Source organism: Moschus berezovskii, chromosome 16 (genome assembly GCF_049115385.1).
Source record: "Moschus berezovskii isolate FMDL1 chromosome 16, NW_MosBer_1.0, whole genome shotgun sequence".
Taxonomy (NCBI): domain Eukaryota; kingdom Metazoa; phylum Chordata; class Mammalia; order Artiodactyla; family Moschidae; genus Moschus; species Moschus berezovskii.
In genome coordinates this window covers 6,006,624-6,031,398 of record NC_142475.1, presented here as the reverse complement: position 1 = coordinate 6,031,398, position 24,775 = coordinate 6,006,624, and the positions used below count along the sequence as shown (strand labels likewise).

Sequence of the window (24,775 nt, the reverse complement as noted above, 5' to 3'; positions counted from 1 at the left end):
ATACTTATAGACACAATTCATCTTTTCATATACCCACTACATACAAGCATCTCTTTCTGAATTCAAATTTTTAGTAATGTTTTCATAAGTCTAGTTTCCTGTGATAGTAATCTTTGTGAATATAGTCTCTCTCAATAAAAACTTAGAAATTATTCTTGATTCTTTATTTGGATTTTTCCAAAAGATCCAGAAAGTTCAAATTCTTTGATTTCTGCCTCTAAAATACTTCTTTAGTCCATTTTTCCTTCATCAATTCTAACCTAACCTATTAGCTTCCTTCCTTGCCTATATGCATTTACACTACTCCTCTTCAATTCTCCAATTACTGCTACCTTTCCAAAACGTCTATCAACTCATACACCTCATTTGCTTAATATTCTCCATTGGTTCCCATTAGCCTATAGGTCAGTGTTTAAACCCTTAAGCAGATTAAACAGGAACCATCATAACCTGACCCCACTCATCTTTTCAGACCTAACCTCTACCACTCCTGCCACCCCACCACCACCTGGCCCCCTACATGTACGCACTGCCTTCCAGTCACACCATAACACTTGCTCAACATGTCCTATTTATTTCACATTTTTGAACATGTTGTTCTCAAGGCCAGGAGGGGCCTCATTTCATTTTTCTGCCAAAGACATTCTAACCCTTCCAGACTTGTGATGCTCTCCCTATGGGGCCACTCTGATCCCCAGGCCAAGTTCAGTGTGAGCATAGCATTCTGTATGTATTTTTATTACTTCTAATTAGGAACTTATTTACATCCTTGCTTCCCCCATTAATCTATGAACATCCAAAGGGTTAGTCTCTGTTCAACATATCTTTCTATTTCTAGCATGAAAAGTAGAAACTCAATAACTGTTTGATGAATGAACAAGCTTCTAGGCATACTAAGATTTTAAGCAGAAATTTATGACATGATATAAATGACAAGTTTTCATCAGAAAATAAAACGCTTTCTTGGTTTTGTGGACTGAATGCCCTCCTATTTCTGAATGCTGAATGCTGCTCCATCTGCTGCATCCTTGAATGGTTTATAAAGGTCTTAATGGGACATGGACACACCTGAAGGATCTTGATGCTGAAGCAGGACTTCAGACATTTGAAAGAGGTGCAAATTATACTCTGATAATTGTAAGGGGAGAAAGACACCAGTGGTTAGGGAATTTGTAAACAGTTAGGTATGGAGAAGGAAATGGCAACTCACCCAGTATTCTTGCTTGGAGACTCCCAGGGATGGGGGAGCCTGGTGGGCTGGCGTCTATGGGGTCGCACAGAGTTGGACACAACTGAAGCGACTCAGCAGCAGCAGCAGATATGATATTTCTGAGGCCTAGTGGAAAATGGTATTAGTGGAGAGGGGCTCACGTTAGAGTCCTCTTTAAATAGAATGCACAGGTCACCCGGTTCCACTGTGAGCCCCATGGGGTCTCACGTGAGAAAGTGAGAACGGCTGGAACTTCCGTGGCTCTAGGTCAACCCAGTATCAGACTCAGAAGGAGGGCCGAGAGTGAGTTAGAGCTCTGAGGATGAACTATGAGGAAACTCAGATCATTATAAAATACACTAGTTTGCACAGTAAGTCCACTCCATACAAGCCTTCAAGCTGCCCACTTTTAAAGATGTCAATGTGTGCTCGCATGCCCAGTGGTGTAAGCGAGTTCACACGTCTGACATACATTGTCACATGCACGCATCCTCCACAAGTGGCTGTACTTTGTGCAATTTATTGTACAGTGCTGAATAGAGTACAGTAGTGCAGTACCTTCATTTCAAGCCCAAGGTGTCCAGAAGCAAGTGTAAAAGCAGCAGCGAAATAGCTGGTACTGCTAAGAAGTGCCAAGCAGCAACAGCGGAAATGAAAAGAAAATAACCCAGAGAGTGGAGTGAGGCAAAAAGACGGTTGGCACCACTTGCTCTTACAGCGTGAGCCGTTCAGCCATTTACACGGTTCTCAAGAAGAAGGATGAACTCGTGGAACATGCGAAGTCTGCTGTGCCGAAGACATCAACAATAAAATCGAAGAAGCAAGGAAGAGTGATGGAGGAGGTGGAGAAACTTCTTAGGGTGTCGATGCAGGATCAGGATCAATGTCGAGTCCCACTCAGCTTAATGCTGCCTCAAGAGAGAGCCGAAAGCCTTTGTGAAGACCTGAAGAAGAAACGTGGTGACGAATCAGACGGCACCCTTTTAATGCCGGCCGCGTCTGACTTCATCAGTCCAAGGCTAGAGCCAAGCTTTACAACGTAAAAGTAAGTGGCAAGGCAACAAACGCAGATATGGTAGCTGGGAATTTCCTGAAATGCTTTGAGAAATGTTTTTTGAGAAACTATTGACGAAGTCACGTATTTGTCCCATCAGGATTTTAATGTGGATGAGACAGAATTGTACTAAAGAGGGTTCCAGACTGAAGTTGCATCAGTAAGAAGGAAAAGTGATGCCGGGCTATGAAGCAGCAAAGGACAGGCTAACTCTTGTTTGGTGGCAATGCTTCTGGTGATATGAAGCTTAAATCTCTCTTAATCATTCTGAGAATCCAAGAGCCTTTATAAACGTAGCCGTGGACTCTCTTCCTATCGTGTGGAAGAGTACTGTAACCCCAAAGCTTGAGTTACCCAGACAATTTTCCAGAATGGGTTTTTTCCACCACTTTATCCTGGAGATGGAGAAATACTGCTCGGAGAAGCACATCCCATTCAACATTCTTTTGCTGCTTGACAATTCTTGGGTCACCACCACCAACCCCCAATTCATGGACAACTTTCATCCTAGGATCAAAGTAGTACATAGGTCATTCATCCAAACTATGGACCAGGGAATTATAGTGACTTTCAAGAAATATTATTTACATCACACTTTCTCAGGCAGTGAAGACAAGGAATGAACCAGGAACAACCTTGTGACAACATTGTAAGGATTACAGCAACTACAGGGCTTCTCTGGCGGCTCAGACAGTAAAGAATCCACACGCAATGCAGGAGACCTGGGTTTGACCCCCAGGTTGGAAAGATTCCCTAGAGGAGGGCATGGCAACCCATTCCAGTATTCTGACCTACAAGACCATGAAAACACTGATTATGCTTGGCACGAGGTTACAGCTGTCACCAAGAATGGTATTTGGGAGAACCTTTATCTGCAGTTTGTTCACAACTTTTGTGGATTTAAGAAGGTGAATGAGGAGTCCAAAGAGGTCTTCAGCAACTTCATGACCTTCACTGAGAAGTTGGAGCTAGGTCTGCAAGAGGACGACTTCACTGAACTCCTTTCTGTGCAACACAAGAAGCTTACTAATGAAGGCCTGATGGAACTGGAGGCTCAGAGAAAGAACAAAAAGAAACAAGAGGAAAAGGGTATAATTGACAAATCAAAGAGAGTCATGACACAGGAAATGGCAAGGGTACTTTCTTTATTTGAAGAGGCACTCTTAATAGGCATAGGGCCGAAAGTAGAATGGTACACAAAGGTTGCAGCAGCCACTCAAAATGCAGTTCAGTGCTACCCTGTCATCTGTGCCGAGAATGAAAAGAGCTGCACCCAGACATCCCTGGATCATTGTTTAAGCGGGGTTCAATTCAGTTCAGTTCAGTCGCTCAGTCGTGTCCAAGTCTTTCTGACCCCATGGACAGGAGCACACCAGGCCTCCCTGTCCATCACCCACTCTCAGAGTTTACTCAAACCCACGTCCATTGAGTCGGTGATGCCATCCAACTATCTCATCCTCTGTTGTCCCCTTCTCCTCCTGCCTTCAATCTTTCCCAGCATCAGGGTCTTTTTCACTGATCCAGTTCTTCGCATCAGGTGGCCAAAGCATTGGAATTTTAGCTTCAGCATCCATCCTTCCAATGAACACCCAGGACTGATCTCCTTTAGGATGGAATGGTTTGATCTCCTTGCAGTCCAAGGGATTCTGAAGAGTCTTCTCCAGCACCACAGTTCCAAAGCATCAATTCTGTGCTCAGCTTTCTTTACAGTCCAACTCTCACATCTATACATGACTCCTAGAAAAATCATAACTTTGACTAGATGGATTTTTCCGCAAAGTAATGTCTCTGCTTTTTAATACGCTGTCTAGGCTGGTGATAGCGTTTCTTCCAAGGAGTAAGAGTCTTTTAATTTCATGGCTGCAATCAGCATCTGCAGTGATTTTGGAGCCCCCCAAAAATAAAGTCTGTCACTATTTCCACTGTTTCCACATCTATTTGCCATGAAGTGATGGAACCGGATGCCATGATCTTACTTTTCTGAATGTTGAGCTTCAAGCCAACTTTTACACTCTCCTCTTTCACTTTCATCAAGAGGCCTTTGAGTTCCTCTTCACTTTCTGCCGTAAGGGTGGTGTCATCTGCATATCTGAGGTGATTGATATTTCTCCCAGGGTAGGTAGAATTGAATCCAACAGGCAGTCAGAACCTGTGCCACCAGTGTCGCGCGTGAGTGACATTGCGGCTCGCCTTCCATCTCCTGTCACTGCTGACCCTTCAGCTCTTCCATCCCGCACCCCCTCTCCCTCCTAAGTTAGCATCTCTTCTTGCCTGTTCACTTGATACCAGCCCCTGGATGCCGGCTGTGGTACTGTACTACTGCACTCTTCAAAGTACTGCACTGTAAGATTAAAAAGGTTTTCTTTATTTTTTGTGTTTGTATTTTGCATATTATTTATGTGAAAAGTATTACAAACCTATTACGATACAGTGCTATATAACCAATTGTGTTAGTTGGGTACCAAGGCTAACTTTGTAGGACTTATGAACAAATTGGGCTTACGAACCCACTCTTGGAACTCATTTTTATGCAGGGGACTTACTGCATGCTTTATTTTGTGTGTTTTCTTAGAAGGGAAGTTTATTAAAGCATGCTGGATTTTTTCTACTATAGCTTAACACATTATGGCAATTCTAGAGACTTAAAACAGCAACCAGTTACTTGCTCACATTTCCATAGCTCAGAAGTTTGGGTGGGCTTGGCTGGCTTCTCTGCTTTAGGCGTCACACACTTGAAATTAAGGTACCAGCCAGGCCTGGCTGGGCTCTTATCTGGAGGCACCAAAGAAGAATCCACTTCTAAGCTTATTCAATTATTGGCAGAATGCAGTTTCTTACAGTTGTAGGACCGAAGTCCTTGCTTCCTTTTTATCTACTAGCCAGGGATCACTCTCAGCTCCTAGAGGCTTCATGCAATTCTTATCAGAGAACTCCTTTCTCCTTCAAAGCCAAAAATGGAGAATTTCCCTCCAATGAAATTCCCCATGTGCTTCAAATCTCTGACTTTCTGTTCTGTCGCCAGTTGGAGAAACTGTCTGCTTTAAAAGGACTTATCTGATTACATCAGACACATCGATACAATTTCCTTATCTTAAAGTCAACTGAGCCACATAACGCAGCCAATTATGGAAGTAAACTCCACCATATTCACTGTCCCTGGGATTACATAGGACACGCAAACCAAGGAGACATCTTAGAACTCTGCCTGCAATGTCAGCTAGAGCATTTTCTCTTCTCATGATACAGCCTAATGACAGAATCACAGAATCAGTTCAGTGCAGTCACTCGGTCATGTCTGACTCTTTGCAGCTCTATGGCCTGCATCACAGGATAGTCATTTGCTATTTTTGGATTCTAGCTTTTCAGTGGGAAATCTGTACTGCACGAGCACCATATCCATCAAATTTCATTCTTGAGTTGTTCTACTCAGTTGTAGAAAGGAGAAGTTCATACATTACCTTGGGGGTATGGGGAAGAGGAAGAAACTTAATCCCGCTCCTGTGTGTGTCTCCTTATCGATCTGACTCTGTCACCTTTATTTTTTTTTTTTTTTCATCATTTCATCCAAAAAGCAAACCACCTGTAGCCCCTGTTATTAATGAGTACGCGGATACCCAGCTACACAACCTGGTGAGAAGACTGCGTCAAAGAACAGATTTCTACAAAAGAAAGCTGGTGGAAGGTGATATGTTCTCACCTGAAAGCAGTCCCCAAACTGGTGAGTGGTGTTACCTCAGAGTTCTGGGATAAAGGTTATGAGTGGGTATGTATCAATATTTTGCAGACGGTTTAGCTTGGGCTTCCCCAAAAGCAGTTTCCCCAAGACAATGACTTAGCTAGGAATATTTCACACTGAGGGTGGTGCAGGGGGCGAGACAGCAAGAGAGACGGGGAAGGGAGTGAAGACAATAAGGGTGCGCTGATGGCAGGGCTACTGCTGAGGGCCACTGGGGCTTGATTCAGCTGAGCATCTGTGTGGACGACACTCAAGAAGCATCCTGAAGGAAGAGGAGGCTGGGAGATCAGTCCCCCAACTCCTGTCCTTCGTCGGCTGAGGTCTGCTGCTGGGGCAAGCTGCTAATGTGTGTGCTGTGCTTAGTCACTCAGTCGTGCCCGGCTCTTTGTGACCCTCTGGACTCTAGCCCACCAGGCTCCTCTGTCCATGGGATTTCCAGGCAAGAACACTGGAGAGGGTTGCCATTTCCTAATATTCCAGCACTTTAAGCAAGCCAGCTGGGAGACAATGCCCTGGCAGGGAGATGAACTATTATATAATAGGTTTTTTTTTAAGGAAAGGGTCTAAAATAAAGTCATTATAGTTGTATAAAGATATACTGAAAAGAATATTTTGAGCTTTACTTACCCATAACTGGAAGGACATAAATAAAGCTGCTGCTGCTGCTGCTGCTAAGTCACTTCAGTCGAGTCCGACTCTGTGTGACCCCATAGACGGAAGCCCACCAGGCTCCGCCGTCCCTGGGATTCTCCAGGCAAGAACACTGGAGTGGGTTGCCATTTCCTTCTCCAATGTGTGAAAGTGAAAGTGAAGTCGCTCAGTCGTGTCCGACCCTTAGCGACCCCACGGACTGCATCCTACCAGGCTCCTCCATCCATGGGATTTTCCAGGCAAGAGTACTGGAGTGGATTGCCATTGCCTTCTCCGTAAATAAAGCTAAAGAAGCATAAAACTAAAACCTGTGGGAGTGGTGTATATTTGTAAAGTTTCTGTTCAATGTCAATCCAAAGCACTAACTACTCATGCTCCAAAATATGTGAGAATGAGGCTTGTATTTAAAATATCCTATTTACAACACCTTGAGGACATTTAAGTTAAACTTTAAACCTGCTACTTCTTTCCAAATTTCAATGTTTTTGTTACTTAGGTATTTTCACAAATGACAATATTGTAAATGTCATAAAACACCTCATCTGCCTGCATGAAGGACGATTACAAAATGTTTTCATTCCAAAAAATCTAAACTTTTTCCTCCCTAAGCTAACTTAACCTCTTAAAAATCTTTTCATCTTTTTTCTCCTACAAAGCAAAGCCCTCAGTTGTGTCATCAGCACAAGAAAGCAGTGCTAAGCTAAAAGAAGAGGATTCCAAGAAGGTGCCCCTGAGCGGGTACCTAAAGCGACTCAGACTTCCAGAACACATAGATTCCTACACAGGTACCGTCAAGGAGTGGACTGTCGCAGTGGGAGGGCTGGCTGTTCCCAAGAACTCCCAAAACCCCAGGTCACAGATGGCTTCCATGTTCTCTAGCCAGTATTCTGAGCCGGGCTGCTGCTGCTGCTGCTGCTAAGTCGCTTCAGTCGTGTCCGACCCTGTGCGACCCCATAGATGGCAGCCCACCAGGCTCCCCCGTCCCTGGGATTCTCCAGGCAAGAACACTGGAGTGGGCTGCCATTGCCTTCTCCACTGAGCCTGGCTAGAAACCAGTATTTTAACTGTATTGTCTGCGATGGATCATTTGCCCTTTCTTTTTAAAATAGGATATAAAAATATTCCTGTCTGTTTTTAAACAGTCCAAAGCAGGCCCAGTCCTGAATAATCTTTGAAAAGAAGCATTCAACAATATGTTTATTGAACATTCTCCCCACCAAAAAAAAAAAAATCCTTATAAAATATGTCTTCTTCCATGGGTTCACATTGTTCATTTAACTGGACAAGTCGCGTCCCCAGGCTTCCTGGGGCCGAAAGCCCTGGGTGCAGTCGTGGACTGCCCTCACCGCTGACTCACCCCATCTCCACCTTGGTCACCCCCGGTGAGCAAGATGTGGCCCTTGGTTCACAAGTCCTGGGTGACCCTGCAGCTTCATTGCGGACTCGCTGAAGGCCCCTTGCTGCAGTTCCAGACACAGTGAGGCCTACGACTTTTCCTTGGGTTCCCCTCCCCTGATGCTAATCGTGCAGTTACTCCGGCAGAGAGACACAGTGGCCACCTCTCTCGGAAACAGGAAGGACGCCCTACAAAGTTAGGAAAGCTGCTAAGATCATCTAACATCCCTCCTAAAGCCTGACGCCTCGGCTCTAGCGGCAGAACCTTGTGATTGTTGTAAACAGAGCCTCATACACAAATTCCTTATCTCCAGAGGGGAGTGCCCCAACTTTACCAAACTAAGCAACAGAATTATTTTAATGTTCTTTACATGCCATGTGGATTGCTCCTGTCGCTTTTTTTCCAGATCGATTCTATCTCCTGTGGCTCTCGCTTGTCAGCATCGCCTTTAACTGGAACTGCTGGTTTATACCCCTGCGAGTGGTCTTCCCGTACCAGACACCACACAATACGCTATACTGGCTTATTACCGACCTCATATGCGATGCCGTCTACCTTTTCGATCTGCTATTAATCCAGCCCAGGCTCCAGTTTATGAGAGGAGGAGATATAATAGTAAGTAGGGGCTCGGGAGAAGCAGAAACTGACAAAGGAATATCGAAGGTTGGACTACAAAACACACAGTAACGTTTGCTTGTTAATGTAACGTCTGAAGGGCTGCATTGGTGGGTCTGCAGCCACTGGAGCCACCAGTATAGTAATGCCGATAACAAAACAAGCGCTGCGCCCTCCCCGGTGCGCTGGGGACCACGCACGTCCCTGCGCTCCAGTGTCTTCATTTTAAAATAACAACCTTCATAACACTGATGGGGGGACGGGAGGAACTGACGCACGTAGGGGGCCTGGAGCTGTGTCCGCTGCCCATCTCCTTTCCGCACTTCACTTTCCAGATTCATCACACCCCATTCCCCAGCATCCAGCGCCCTGTTCGATCCACCTCGGAAAGAGCCTTCTCACCCTCATCGTCTCCCGGATTCATTCTCACTGTTGAGGGGATTTCACAGTCAATCCCATCTATCTAAGACAGAAAGAGAAGAATAAGTTTCCACAAGTACACACCCAAATCTCACACGCCCCTCCCCGTTCACTAAAAGGATGCTTCCTTTCCCACCCGCGTGCCCTGTGGTATCTTCTCTCAGTCCTGGATAGGGCTGCACAGAAGCAGACCCTCCAGGGCCACCTGGGGTGAGCAGAGCAACCAAGTGCATGGCACCCTGGGCTCGTACATGTTTTTGAAGGAAAGAGGTAGGTTCCTTAATCTCCTGAATATTTTCTTCTGAATCTTTAGATGGTTTTAAGTTATCAGAAAGCTGAAAAGAGTAGTTTTGCTTTTGTTTTTTTCCTTTAAAAATACCATTTGATGGGGAATGCCTTCTGCAATTGAAATCTTTCCTAGGAAGAAATTCTAAAGGCCAGAGCTAAAGTTATGGCAAAAATCTATTCAAACCATTCCTTCGAGCATCAGTTAGCTCGGCACTCCTCTAAGCGCACTGGCAGGTTGATGAACGGCGATGACGGCCCACAAATAAGAGGGAAACGCCACGCTAGCAAGTGAGCACTGATTTCAACCTCATTAGATGCACAAGATGGGGAGAAAATCAATGTTTAACAAATGGAAAATGACAAAGTCAGCAAGGAGAAACTTCATTTTCAATTTTCGAAGACATCTTTGCACATAATGGAGTGTTAAAACCAAGAAAAATAACCAATAAAAATACACTCAGTGGCCTCCATTTAAAACTCATTATCACAAGCCACAAATATAGAGCAGGAACTAACTGCTTTGTTTGTTCAAATGAAGTTTAATGGTTTCTTTAATTCAGAGTAGGTAGTTTTAGACTTTGAAACTTTGATTACATGTTTCTAAAAGGAGATCCAACCAGTCCATTCTAGAGGAGATCAGTCCTGGGTGTTCATTGGAAGGACTGATGCTAAAGCTGAAACTCCAATACTTTGGCCACCTCATGCGACGAGTTGACTCACTGGAAAAGACTCTGATGCTGGGAAAGGTTGGGGGCGGGAGGGGAAGGGGACGACCAAGAGTGAGATGGCTGGATGGCATCACCGACTCTGTGGACATGAGTTTGAGTGAACTCCGGGAGTTGGTGATGGACAGGGAGGCCTGGCGTGCTGTGATTCATGGGGTCACGGAGAGTCGGACACGACTGAGCGACTGAACTGAACTGAATGTCACACATATACTGGTCACATAGTGATTTTCTGCCTCTAGTTTCTTGTACTAGTCACATCCTACTTCATCTTGTGGGCTTCCCTGGTGGCTCACATGGCAAAGAATCTGCCTACAATGCGGGAGACCCAGGTTCAATCCCTCAGTCAGGAAGATCCCCTGGAAAAGGGAATAGTTACCCACTCTATTATTCTTGCCTGAAGAATTGCATGGACTGATGAGTCTGGTGGGCTACAGTCCACAGGGTTGCAGAGTTGGGCACGACTGAGCAACTAACACTTCCATTTTCATTTTATCTTATCAACAGTGGTATTAGAAAATGCACGGGCTTGGTAGCCAGAGGAAACTATGTATGAATCTGGGTTCTTCCTTATTAGCCTCTTACTGAGTATTTCTGGGATGTTATAGGAGGAGGGGTGACGCCTCGGGCCTGGCAGGCACCAAGCAGTGGTGTGCTGCCAGCTTTGTTAGCTGTCACTGTCATCATTTATTTTTTGGTCAACTTATGAGTGGTGGCTTTGGTGCCTACAAGAGAACAGGAACTTATTTTGAGTTTTTTTTTTTTTATTAATTTATTTTTTATTGGAGGCAAATTATTTTACAATATTATATTGGTTGGTTTTGCCATACATTGATATGAATTTGCCCCGGGTTTACATAAGTTCCCCCTCCTGAACACCCCTCCCACCTCCCACCTCCCTTTATCTTCCCTCTGGGTCATCCCCGCATGCCAACCCCGAGCATCCTATAACATGCATTGACCCTGAACTAGTGATTCATTTCACATATGACAACATACGTGTTTCAATGCCATTCTCCCAAATCATCCCACCCTCACCCTCTCCCATAGAGTCCCAAAGACTGTTCTATATATCTGTGTCTCTTTTGCTGTCTCGTATACAGGGTTATCATTTGCATCTTTCTAAATTCCATATATATGTGTTAGTATACTGTATTGGTGTTTTTCTTTCTGGCTTACTTCACTCTGTATAATAGGCTCCAGTTTCATCCACCTCATTAGAACTGATTCAAATGTATTCTTTTTAATTGCTGAATAATACTCCATTGTGTATATGTACCAAAGCTTTCTTATCCATTCGTCTGCAGATGGACATCTAGGTTGTTTCCATGTCCTGGCTATTATAAACAGTGCTGCAATGAACATTGGAGTACACGTGTCTCTTTCAATTCTGGTTTCCTCGGTATGTATGCCCAGGAGTGCAATTGCTGGATCATATGGCAGTTCTATTTCCAATTTTTTGAGGAATCTCCACACTGTTCTCCATAGTGGCTGTACTAGTTTGCATTCCCACCAACAGTTTAAGAGGGTTCCTTTCTCTCCACATCCTCTCCAGCATTTATTGCATGTGGACTTTTGGATAGCAGCCATTCTGACTGGTGTGAAATGGTATCTCATTGTGGTTTTGATTTGCATTTCTCTGATTATGAGGGATGTTGAGCATTTTTTCATGTGCTTTTTAGCCATATTTATGTCTTCTTTGGAGAAATGTCTGTTTAGTTCTTTGGCCCATTTTTTGATTGGGTCATTTATTTTTCTGGAATTGAGCTGCAGGAGCTGCTTGTATAATTTGGAGATTAATCCTTTATCAGTTGCTTCATTTGCTATTATTTTCTCCCATTCTGAAGGCTGTCTTTTCACCTTGCTTAGAGTTTCCTTTGCTGTGCAGAAGCTTTTGATTTTAATTAGGTCCCATTTGTTTATTTTTGCTTTTATTTCCAATATTCTGGGAGGTGGGTCATGGAGGATCCTGCTGTGATTTATGTCGGAGAGTGTTTTGCCTACGTTCTCCTCTAGGAGTTTTATAGTTCCTGGTCTTACATTTAGCTCTCTAATCCATTTTGAGTTTATTTTGGTGTATGGTGTTAGGAAGTGTTCTAGTTTCATTGTTTTACAAGTGGCTGACCAGTTTTCCCAGCACCACTTGTTAAAGAGACTGTCTTTTCTCCATTTTATATTCTTGCCTCCTTTGTCAAAGATGAGGTGTCCATAGGTGCGTGGATTTATCTCTGGGCTTTCTATTTTGTTCCATTGATCTATATTTCTGTCTTTATGCCAGTACCATACTGTCTTGATGACTGTGGCTTTGTAGTAGAGCCTGAAGTCTGGCAGGTTAATTCCCCCAGTTCCATTTTTCTTCCTCAAGATTGCTTTGGCTATTCGAGGTTTTTTGTATTTCCATACAAATTGTGAGATTATTTGTTCTAGTTCTGTGAAAAAAATCTTTGGTAGCTTGATAGGGATTGCATTGAATGTATAAATTACTTTGGGTAGTATACTCATTTTTACAATATTTATTCTTCCAATCCATGAGCATGGTATATTTCTCCATCTATTAGTGTCCTCTTTGACTGCTTTCACTAGTGTTTTATAGTTTCTATGTACAAGTCTTTTGTTTCCTTAGGTAGATATATTCCTAAGTATTTAATTCTTTTTGTTGCAACAGTGAATGGAATAGTTTCCTTAATTTCTCTTTCTATTTTCTCATTATTAGTGTATAGGAATGCAAGGGATTTCTGTGTGTTGATTTTATATCCTGCAACGTTACTGTAATCATTGATTAGCTCTAGTAGTTTTCTGGTAGAGTCTCTAGGGTTTTCTGTGTAGAGGATCATGTCATCAGCAAACAGTGAAAGTTTTACTTCTTCTTTCCCAATTTGTATTCCTTTTATGTCTTTTTCTGCTCTGATTGCTGTAGCCAAAACTTCCAGAACTATGTTGAAGAGTAGTGGTGAGAGTGGGCACCCTTGTCTTGTTCCTGACTTTAGGGGAAATGCTTTCAGTTTTTCACCATTGAGGATAATGTTTGCTGTGGGTTTGTCATATATAGCTTTTATTATGTTGAGGTATGTCCCTTCTATTCCCACTTTCTGGAGGGTTTTTATCATAAATGGATGTTGAATTTTGTCGAAGGCTTTCTCTGCATCTATTGAGATAATCATATGATTTTTATTTTTCAGTTTGTTAATGTGGTGTATTACGTTGACTGATTTGCGGATATTGAAGAATCCTTGCATTCCTGGGATAAAGCCAACTTGGTCATGATGTATGATCTTCTTAATATGCTGTTGGATTCTGATTGCTAGAATTTTGTTAAGGATTTTTGCATCTATGTTCATCAGTGATATTGGCCTATAGTTTTCTTTTTTTGTGGGGTCTTTACCAGGTTTTGGGATTAGGGTGATGGTGGCCTCATAGAATGAGTTTGGAAGTTTCCCTTCCTCAGCAATTTTCTGGAAGAGTTTGAGTAGAATAGGTGTTAGCTCTTCTCTAAATTTTTGGTAGAATTCGGCTGTGAAGCCATCTGGACCTGGGCTTTTGTTTGCTGGAAGATTCTTGATTTCAGCCTCTAGTTCCGTGCTTGTGATGGGTCTGTTCAGATTTTCTATTTCTTCCTGGTTCAGTTTTGGAAAGTTGTACTTTTCTAGGAATTTGTCCATTTCTTCCAGGTTATTCATTTTATTGCCATATAATTGCTGATAGTATTCTCTAATAATCCTTTGTATTTCTGTGTTGTCAGTTGTGATCTCTCCATTTTCATTTCTAATTTTATTGATTTGGTTCTTCTCCCTTTGTTTCTTGATAAGTCTGGCTAGTGGTTTGTCGATTTTATTTACCTTCTCAAAGAACCAGCTTTTGGCTTTGTTGATTTTTGCTATGGTCTCTTTTGTTTCTTTTGCATTTATCTCTGCCCTAATTTTTACGATTTCTTTCCTTCTACTGACCCTGGGGTTCTTCATTTCTTCCTTTTCTAGTTGCTTTAGATGTAGAGTTAGGTTATTTAGTTGACTTTTTTCTTGTTTCTTGAGGTGTGCCTGTATTGCTATGAACTTCCCCCTTAGCACTGCTTTTACAGTGTCCCAGAGGTTTTGGGTTGTTGTGTTTTCATTTTCATTCATTTCTATGCATATTTTGATTTCTCTTTTGATTTCTTCTATGATTTGTTCGTTGTTCAGCAGCATGTTGTTCAGCCTCCATATGTTGGCATGTTTAATAGTTTTTCTCCCATAATTGAGATCTAATTTTACTGCATTGTGGTCAGAAAAGATGCATGGAATGATTTCAATTTTTTTGAATATACCAAGGCTAGATTTATGGCCCAGGATGTGATCTATCTTGGAAAAGGTTCCATGTGCACTTGAGAAAAAGGTGAAATTCATTGTTTTGGGGTGAAATGTCCTATAGATATCAATTAGGTCTAACTGGTCTATTGTATCATTTAAAGATTGTGTTTCCTTGTTAATTTTCTGTTTAGTTGATCTATCCATAGATGTAAGTGGGGTATTAAAATCTCCCACTATTATTGCATTATTGTTAATTTCCCCTTTCATACTTGTTAGTAATTGTCTTACATATTGCGGTGCTCCTATGTTGGGTGCATAAATATTTATAATTGTTATATCTTCATCTTGGATTGATCCTTTGATCATTATGTAGTTTCCTTCTTTGTCTCTTTTCACAGCCTTTGTTTTAAAGTCTATTTTATCTGATATGAGTATTGCTACTCCTGCTTTCTTTTGGTCTCTATTTGCATGGAATATCTTTTTCCAGCCCTTCACTTTCAGTCTGTATGTGTCCCTCGTTTTGAGGTGGGTCTCTTGCAGACAACATATATGGGGGTCTTGTTTTTGTATCCATTCAGCCAGCCTTTGTCTTTTGGTTGGGGCATTCAACCCATTTACGTTTAAGGTAATTATTGATAAGTACGATCCCGTAGCCATTTTCTTTATTGCTTTGGGTTCGAATTTGTACACCCTTTCTGTGTTTCCTGTCTAGAAAAGATCCTTTAGCATTTGTTGGAGAGCTGGTTTGGTAATGCTGAATTCTCTCAGCTTTTGCTTGTCTGTAAAGCTTTTGATTTCTCCTTCATATTTGAATGAGATCCTTGCTGGGTACAGTAGTCTGGGCTGTAGGTTATTTTCTTTCATCACTTTAAGTATGTCTTGCCATTCCCTCCTGGCCTGAAGAGTTTCTGTTGAAAGATCAGCTGTTATCCTTATGGGAATCCCCTTGTGTGTTATTTGCTGTTTTTCCCTTGCTGCTTTTAATATTTGTTCTTTGTGTTTGATCTTTGTTAATTTGATTAATATGTGTCTAGGAGTATTTCGCCTTGGGTTTATCCTGTTGGGGACTCTCTGGGTTTCTTGGACTTGGGTGATTATTTCTTTCCCTATTTTAGGGAAGTTTTCAACTATTATCTCCTCAAGTATTCTTTCATGGTCTTTCTTTTTGTCTTCTTCTTCTGGGATTCCTATGATTCGAATGTTGGAGCGTTTAACATTGTCCCAGAGGTCTCTAATATTGTTCTCATTTCTTTTAATTTGTTTTTCTTTTTTCCTCTCTGTTTCATTTATTTCTACAATTCTATCTTCTAGCTCGCTTATCCTGTCTTCTGCCTCTGTTATTCTACTGTTTGTTCCCTCCAGAGTGTTTCTGATCTCATCTATTGTATTATTCATTGTATATTGACTCTTTTTTATTTCCTCTAAGTCCTTATTAAACCTTTCTTCCATCTTCTCAATCCTTTTCTCCAGGTTATTTATCTGTAACTCCATTTTGCTTTCAAGATTTTGAATCATTTTCACCATCAAAATTCGAAATTCTTTTTCATGTAGATTCCCTATATCTTCCTCTTTTGTTTGTGTTGGTGGGCATTTATCTTGTTCCTTTACTTTCTGGGTATTTCTCTGCTTCTTCATCTTGCTTATAATGCTTTGCTTGGGGTGGTCTTTCCCTCTTCTGGCCGTTTGTGGAGTTCTCTTTATTATGTAGTTTCCTTGCTGTGTGTGGGGTTGGACAGGTGACTTGTCAAAGTTCCCTGGTTATGGAAGCTTGTGTCGGTGTTCTGGTGGGTGGAGCTGGATTTGTTCTCTCTGGAGTGCAATGAAGTGTCCAGTAATGAGTTATGAGATGTCAGTGGGTTTGGAGTGACTTTGGGCAGCCTGTATATTGAAGCTCAGGGCTAGTTTCCTGTGTTACTGGAGAATTTGCGTGGTATGTCTTGCTCTGGAGTTTGTTGACCCTTGGGTTTAGCGTAGGTATGGAGATGTTTGATGAGCTCCTATCGATTAATGTTCCCTGGAGTCAGGACTTCTCTGGTGTTCTCAGGATTCGGGCTTAAGCCTCTTGCCTCTGGTTTTTGGTCTTATTCTTGGAGTAGTCTCTAGACGTCTCTATCTGTCATTTCCAAGGTGGTTCCCTCTGTTTTAGCTTCTGTCTGCTGGTCTCTTCAGTGTCTAATTTCCGCCCTGGTACTAGGGGGTGGGTGGACACTTTTTAAGGCTCAGTTGTTCAGTCCTGTTCTGGGAAGGGAGGAACGCTGCAGTCGATTATCTCTGGCGTCTGTGGGGAGTGCTCGCAGCGTCTCGGCCACACTGGGTTTGCCCCCGCTCACAGCACGTATGCTGTCCCAGTCTACACTGCACAGGCTCTAGGTTGCTCTGCCGGGAATGGTCTGAGGCCGGCACCGGGTTGTATGCACTTCCCAGGTCTGAGCGGCTCAAGTTCAGGTTCTCAGGTACTCCACAAAGGTGCAGACTTGGTTGGGCCTGCGTTTTGTGCCTTCCCCAGTCTGAGCAGCTCAGGGGACCAGGTGTTTGGCGAGCGCGGTCTCTGCGACTTATCGCCTCCCCAGTCCCCACCACTCAGTTTTCTGGGTGTACAACCGGCGCACCTTCTCAGGGGGATATCAACCGGCCCGAGCCCAAGAAGTCCTGATTAGCAACAAGCCTGTCTGCAGTTTGTATCAGATGCCTTTCTGGGGCCGCGGTTGCCCGCTCCGGCTCTGGCTGCGCTCCCTGCCTGTCTCGGCGGGGGATGGGGGATGGGCCGACCGCAGCCGGCTCACTCTGCTCAGTCCTTTATTCTGTGAGCGGGGCTGGCCGAGTCATAGGTTAGAGCTTTCCGCCTTTTCGTGGGGAAGCTATCCCACAGTCTGCTTTGCTCTCCCCAGTTCTCTCAAATTGTTCTCGAGGCATTCAAGCCCAGTCCTCTCTCTAAGCAGTTCAGCCGGCTCCTCCCTGCCCAGCCCCCGCTTGCTAATGGCGTATGCAGGCATCTGCGCTGCTTCTCCGCTGGGAGTTACCATTTGGCGGGTAATCTGTGGGTTTTAAAAAAATCTTAAAAAAAAAGAAGGTTATGTGGCCCTCTGAGCTTCCAAGGCTCGCCACAGATTCGCCAGTGAGAGTGTTTCCTGGTGTTTGGAAAGTTCTCTCTTTTTAAAGCCTCCCTTCCCGGGACGGAGCTCCGTCCTTACTTCTTTTGTCTCGCTTTTTATCTTTTATGTTTTTTCCTACCTCCTTTCGAAGACAATGGGCTGCTTTTCTGGGTGCCTGACGTCCTCTGCCAGCATTCAGAAGTTGTTTTGTGGACTTTACTCACGTTCAAATGTTCTTTTGATGAATTTGTGGAGGAGAGAGTGGTCTCGCCGTCCTATTCCTCCGCCATCTTGTTCCTCCCCCCATATGTCTTATTTTGAGTTTTTAAAAAATCTGCCCCAGGTAATAACAGTAGCTCTTATTTAACTGAGACTAGCCTTTATATTCAATGGCAAGCCACTCCAGTACTCTTGCCTGGAAAATCCCATGGATGGAGGAGCCTGGTGGGCTGCAGTCTGTGGGGTCGCTAAGGGTCGGACACGACTGAGCGACTTCACTTTCACTTTCCACTTTCACACATTGGAGAAGGAAATGGCAACCCACTCCAGGGTTCTTGCCTGGAGAATCCCAGGGACGGGGGAGCCTGGTGGGCTGCCGTCTGTAGGGTCACACAGAGTCGGACACGACTGAAGTGACTTAGCAGCAGCAGCAGCTGCAGAGGGTTGGTAGCATCAACATACCTAGTGACTTTGAAACTCTGCAAGTGGATGAAACTTCCCAGGAAGTATAATAAATATGAAGAGAAAAGAGAAGAAGGCTGAAGCCTGGGAAATACTGACTTTTAAATGGTTAGTCAAAGAATGCAAGCGGGACACTGAAAAGTTGAAACTGAAGTAAATTAAGAATGGCATTACAGATTCTTGGGAAAAAGAAAGTTTCAAAGATAAAATTGTCCCCAAAAAGTCAACTGCTTCCAAAGTTTTATTCATCTCTTTGCTCCTTTACCTGTTCATCCACTCAAATATTTATTGAGCTTTTAATATTTATAGTCACTAGTTAGACACAGTTGCTAAACAAAATCAACCCTGTCCAGAAATAGATTATCATTCACAGAGTAGACTGATTTTAAATAAATGGGAAAGAAAGGTATGTGTGATTTCAAAACACAGTGAGTACCGTAAAAGAAATGTGAAAGTCGCTCTGTCGTGTCCAACTTTTTGCGACTCCAGGGACTGTGTCCATGGAATTCTCCCGGCCAGAATACTGGAGTGGGTAGCCTTTCACTTCTCCAGCGGCTCTTCCCAACCGAGGAATTGAACCAGGGTCTCCTGCATTGCAGGCAGCTTCTTTACCAGCTGAGCTATCAGGGAAACCCCACCAGAAAAGAATGATAGTATTATAAAGGACTCCCTGGGTGTGCTCATTAAGAGATCATTGGTGGCTTTCAAAACTGTGGCCTTGGTGGAATTAAAGAAGTGAGCAAAAGTCAAATCACCATCAAATCACCATGTGCTAAGGAATAAATATGAGGGAAGGGCATAGAACAAAACAAGGTAGGCAACTCTCTAAGAAGCTTGAGTGTGACAAATAATTAGAAGCAGTGCAAAAAGAAAACAAAGCCAAGGAAGTTTATTGATTTAAGATGTGTAAAGAGGAAGCGTATTTATAGGCTGAAACTGGAAGGACCTAGTAGAAGGAAATAGCTATAAATATTTTTAAGTGAGAATGTATTTAATGAAATTGCATAAAATTAATATGAATTATAATATATTTCAGGTGGATTCAAAGGAACTAAAGAGACACTACAGGAATTCTACAAAATTTCAGGTAGGTGACTTACAATTCCAAAATCCAGTATCATTTTGACTTTAAGTCCATCCACAAATTTCTACCAGAAAAAAACTACTTCCTTTCAAAACTGCAGCCTGTTTAACAAAGTTTATACAGATGAAGTTGTATTAGGCTGAGTTTCTTCTTCTCAGTAATTGTACAATATACTTCTGTGTATGTGCAATGTGTAATTCAAAACATGGGTCTTTATTAAGCAAAACAAAACAGAGTAACCATATTTAAATTCTATTAAATGTCAGTAAAGGAATATGGAGTGTATTTTGTCTTGTCCATACAGAATTTTAGCCTCCAATTCATGTAGCAAGATGATGTAAAAGTCAACAAAATTGTTTCTACTCCTATTTCATTCTTGTTCATATAGCATAAAATACGGTATGAAATAACACAGGGAACCCTGCTCAATATTCTGCAACAACTTAAATAAGAAAAAGAATTTGAAAAAGAATATACATATACATAGGTTTCCCTGGTGGCTCAGATGGTAAAGAATCTGCCTGCAATGCAAGAGACCCAGGTTCGATTCCTGCGTCAGGAAGATCCTCTGAAGGAAGGAAGGAAATGGCAACCACACCAGTATTCTTGCCTGGAGAATTCCATAGACAGAGGCTACGGTCCATGGGGCCTCAAAGAGTTAGACATGACTAACCAACTAACACGTATACACATACAAACATATACATTGCTGTTGTTCAGTCGCACGGTCACGTCCAACTCTTTGTGACCCCACGGATAGCAGCATGCCAGGGTGCATCTCTAGAAGTTTGCCCAAGTTCATGTCCATTGCGTCAGTCATGCCATCCAGCTTTTCATCTTCTGATGCCCTCTTCTCCTTCTGCCCTCAATCTTTCCCAGCATCAGGGACTTTTCCAATGAGTCAGCTGCTTGCATCAGGTGACCAAAAACTGGAGCTTCAGTTTCAGCATCAGTCCTTCCAATGAATATTCAGGGTGAATTTCCCTTAAGATTGACTGGTTGGATCTCCTTGCAGTCCGAGGGACTCTCAGGAGTCTTCTCCAGCAACACAGTTCAAAGGCATCAATTCTCTGGCAGTCAGCCTTCTCTACAGTCCAGCTCTCACAACCATACGTGACCACTGGGAAGACCGTAGCTTTGACCATATGACCTTTGTCAGTAGAGTAATATCTTTGCTTTTCAATATACAATATACATGTATACATCCAACACCAGGATTTCCCTGGTGACTCAGCAGTAAAGAATCTGCCAGCTGATGCAGGAGACACGGGTTTGATCACTGGGTCAGAAAATCCCATGGAGAAGGAAATGGCAACCCACTCCAGTATTCTCACCCGGAAAATCTCATGGACAGAGGAAGATGACAGGTTACAAGCCACAAAAGTGTCAGACATGACCTAGTGATTAAACGACGACATACATGTATATGTATAATTGAACCATTTTGCTGGACACCTGAAATTCACCCAACACTGTTAATCAACTATACTCCAATACAAAATAAAAAAATATTTTAATAAGATAAAATCTCTGGAAATTGTTCAAATGGCATACAGCAAATTAAAAATGAAGAAATTATATAGATAACATGGCACCTTCCTTTTTCAAATAATTGTATAATATTATTTTTTCACCCATATGTAGGTTTTTCACCCATAATTATCTGTTGTTGCTGTTCAGTCACTAAGTCACGTGGACTGCAGCACACCGTGCTTATTCACTCTGTCCAGGAATTTGCTCAAATTCATGTGCATTGAGTGAGTGATGCTATCCAGCCAGCTCATCCTCTGTCTTCCCCTTCTCTGCCTGCCTTCAATCTTTCCAACATCTGGGTCTTTTCCAATGAGTTGGCTCTTCACATCAGGTGACCAAATTGTTGAAGCTTCAGATTAAGCAACAATCCTTCCAATCAATATTCAGTGTTGATTTTCCTTTAGAATGGACTGTTTGATCTCCTTGCAGTCTAAGGGACTCTCAAGAGTCTTCTCCAACACCACAGGTACAAAGTATCAGCTCTTTGGCACTCAGCCTTCATGGTCCAACTTTCACAACAGTACATGACTACCGTAGCTCAGACTATATGGACTTTCTTTGGCAAAGTGATGTCTCTGCTTTTTTATACACCGTCTAGGTTCATCATAGCTTTCCTTCCAAGAAGCAAGCATCTTTGAATTTCATGGCTGCAATCACTGCAGTGATTTTGGAGCCCAAGAAAATAAAATCTGTCACTACTTCCATTCTTTCCCTTTCTACTTACCATGAAGTGATGGAGTCGGATTTTCATTTTTTCAGCGTTGAGTTTCAAGCCAGCTTTTTCACTCTCTTTCATCCTCATCAAGAGGCTGTTTTGTTCCTCTTCACTGTCTGCCATTAGAGTAGTATCATTTGCATATCTGAAGTCGTTGATATTTCTCCCTGCAATCTTGATTCTAACTTGTGATTCATCCACCCTGGAATTTCACATGATGGGCTTCCTTGGTGGCTCAGCAGTAAAGAATCTGCCTGTAATGCAGGAGATGCAGGTTCAATCCCTGGGTCAGGAAGATCCCCTGGAGAAGAAAATGGCAACCCACTCAAGTATTCTTCCCTGGGAAATCCCATGGGCAGAGGAACAGGCTACAGTCCATGGGGTCACAAAAGAGTCAGTCACGACTTAGCAAATAAACAAAACCACTACGTGTAAATTAAATAAGCAGGGTGACAATATACAACCTTGTTGTACTCCTTTCCCAATTTGAACTAGTCGTTTGTTCCATGCCCAGTTCTAACCATTGTTTCTTGACCCATATGCATGTTTTTCAGCAGACTGTAAGGTGGTCTGGTACTCCGATCTCTTTCAGAATTTTTCACAGTTTGCTGTGACCCACACAGCCAAAGGCTTTAGCATAGTCAATGAGGCAGAAATAGATGTTTTTCTGAAACTCCCTTGCTTTCTCCATGATCCAACAAATGCTGGCAATATGACCTCTGATTCCTCTGCCCCTTTGAATAATTATTTACAAGGTACTTCAGGAGTTGGTGATGGACAGGGAGGCCTGGCATGCTGTGATTCATGGGGTTGCAGAGAGTCGGACATGACTGAGCGACTGAACTGAACTGAACTGAACTTATTATCTTTTATTGTTTATCCTAACTCTGAGAAATAGGCAGAGAGTTGAAGGTGATTCAAGGTTACCCAGTCTGTATTACTGAATTCCAGCTTCCCATTTCAAGGACACTATAAGTTCAGTTCAGTTCAGTCGCTCAGTCGTGTCTGACTCTTTGTGACCCCATGAATCACAGCACGCCAGGCCTTCCTGTCCATCACCAACTCCCAGAGTTCACTCAAACTCATGTCCATCGAGTCGGTGATGCCATCCAGCCATCTCATTCTCTGTCATCCCCTTCTCCTCCTGTCCCCAGTCCTTCCCAGCATCAGAGTCTTTTCCAGTGAGTCAACTCGTCCCGTGAGGTGGCCAAAGTATTGGAGTTTCAGCTTTAGCATCAGTCCTTCCAATGAACACCCAGGACTGATCTCCTTTAGAATGGACTGGTTGGATCTTCTTGCAGTCCAAGGGACTCTCAAGAGTCTTCTCCAGCACCACAGTTCAAAAGCATCAATTCTTCGGCAATCAGCTTTCTTCACAGTCCAACTCTCACATCCATACATGACCACGGGAAAAACCATAGCCTTGACTAGATGGACCTTGGTTGGCAAAGTAATGTCTCTGCTTTTTAATATACTATCTAGGTTGGTCATAACTTTCCTTCCAAGGAGTAAGCATCTTTTAATTTCATGGCTGCAATTAGCATCCACAGTGATTTTGGAGCCCCCCAAAATAAAGTCTGACACTGTTTCCAGTGTTTCCCCGTATATTTCCCATGAAGTGATGGGACCAGATGCCATGATCTTCGTTTTCTGAATGTTGAGCTTCAAGCCAACCTTTTCACTCTCCTCTTTCACTTTCATCAAGAGGCTTTTGAGTTCCTCTTCACTTTCTGCCATAAGGGTGGTGTCATCTGCATATCTGAGGTTATTGATATTTCTCCCGGCAATCTTGATTCCAGCTTATGCTTCTTCCAGCCCAGCGTTCCTCATGATGTACTCTGCATATAAGTTTAATAAGCAGGGTGACAATATACAACCTTGACGTACTCCTTTTCCGATATGGAACCAGTCTGTTGTTCCATGTCCAGTTCTAACTGTTGCTTCCTGACCTGCATACAGGTTTCTCAAGAGGCAGGTCAGGTGGTCTGGGATTCCCATCTCTTTCAGAATTTTCCACAGTTTATTGCGATCCACACAGTCAAAGGCTTTGGCATAGACAATTAATAGAAATAGATGTTTTTCTGGAACTCTCTTGCTTTCTCCATGATCCAGCAGATGTTGGCAATTTGATCTCTGGTGCCTCTGCCTTTTCTAAAACCTGCTTGAACATCTGGGAGTTCACGGTTCACATATTGCTGAAGCCTGGCTTGGGGAATTTTGAGCATGACTTTACTAGTGTGTGAGATGAGTGCAATTGTGCAGTAGTTTGAGCATTCTTTGGGATTGGAATGAAGACTGACCTTTTCCAGTCCTGTGGCCACTGCTGAGTTTTCATAGTGGTCTCTAATTTTGTAAAATACACAGATCTAAGTTTAGGTGCCAAATTGACCCTATTGGCAATCAATGGTGATTGCAATTTCTTTCAATGTTTTTTTATCTCCAACTAATTTTCTTTGTAAAACTTTCCCACATACTTGGATATAGTCATAAAAGATCTAAACTACTTTGATGAACTCTACAAAGAGAACTAATATTCTTTGTAAGTGCTACAAAGCTTATTTCAAACTCTTAATCACTTTCTTGAATTTGAATAAATGCAAATTGACTCATATATTTAATATGAGTTTCTAAATGTAAACTTTCACTTTTAATTGAGGTCATTTCTTTTGAATTTCCTTAGCACATCCCACATGTCATGTGTGAAGTGAAAGTCATTCAGTCGTGTCCGACTCTTGGCGACACCATGGACTATACAGTCCATAGAATTCTCCAGGCCAGAATACTGGAATGGGTAGCCTTTCCTTTCTTCAGGGGATCTTCCCAACCCAGGGATCAAACCCAGGTCTCCTGCATTACAGCCAGATTCTTTACCAACTGAGCCACCAGGGAAGCCAAAGAATACTGGAATGGGTAGCCTATCCCTTCTCCAGCAGATCTTCCTGACCCAGGAATCGAACTGGGGTCTCCTGCATTGCAAGTGGACATATAAGACATGTCTTATGGCATTGTACTATACCTATTTTTGTCCTTGGTTATCCTATCATAGACTGTTAATTTCTTGTGGACAGAAACAATATCTTAACTCCAGCGTTCTTTGCAAAGTTCCTTGTACAGAGTACAGTGTTGGTCATTACTTAATTTCATTTTCTACAATTCAGTGATAAATAAATCATCTCTGTCTACACAAATCCATGCTAATATGTTAATATCAAGCACAACTTATTGACTGTCTGCATGGAAAAGTCAAATGGGCCTTCAAGCAATTGGATGTTGAAATAGCACTAGACAAATC

The 24,775-nt window shown here is 42.7% G+C and overlaps 1 protein-coding gene across 1 annotated transcript in view; it reads left to right on the top strand.

Moving 5' to 3' along the window:
• CNGB3 (cyclic nucleotide gated channel subunit beta 3) overlaps positions 1-24,775 on the top strand; it is a 194,958-nt gene that overhangs the window by 85,426 nt on the left and 84,757 nt on the right. The window contains exons 4-7 of the mRNA XM_055432099.2: positions 5,837-5,982; positions 7,308-7,436; positions 8,454-8,662; positions 19,188-19,238. Coding sequence (XP_055288074.2) covers positions 5,837-5,982; positions 7,308-7,436; positions 8,454-8,662; positions 19,188-19,238 — 535 coding nt within the window. The remainder of the gene's footprint in view (positions 1-5,836; positions 5,983-7,307; positions 7,437-8,453; positions 8,663-19,187; positions 19,239-24,775) is intronic.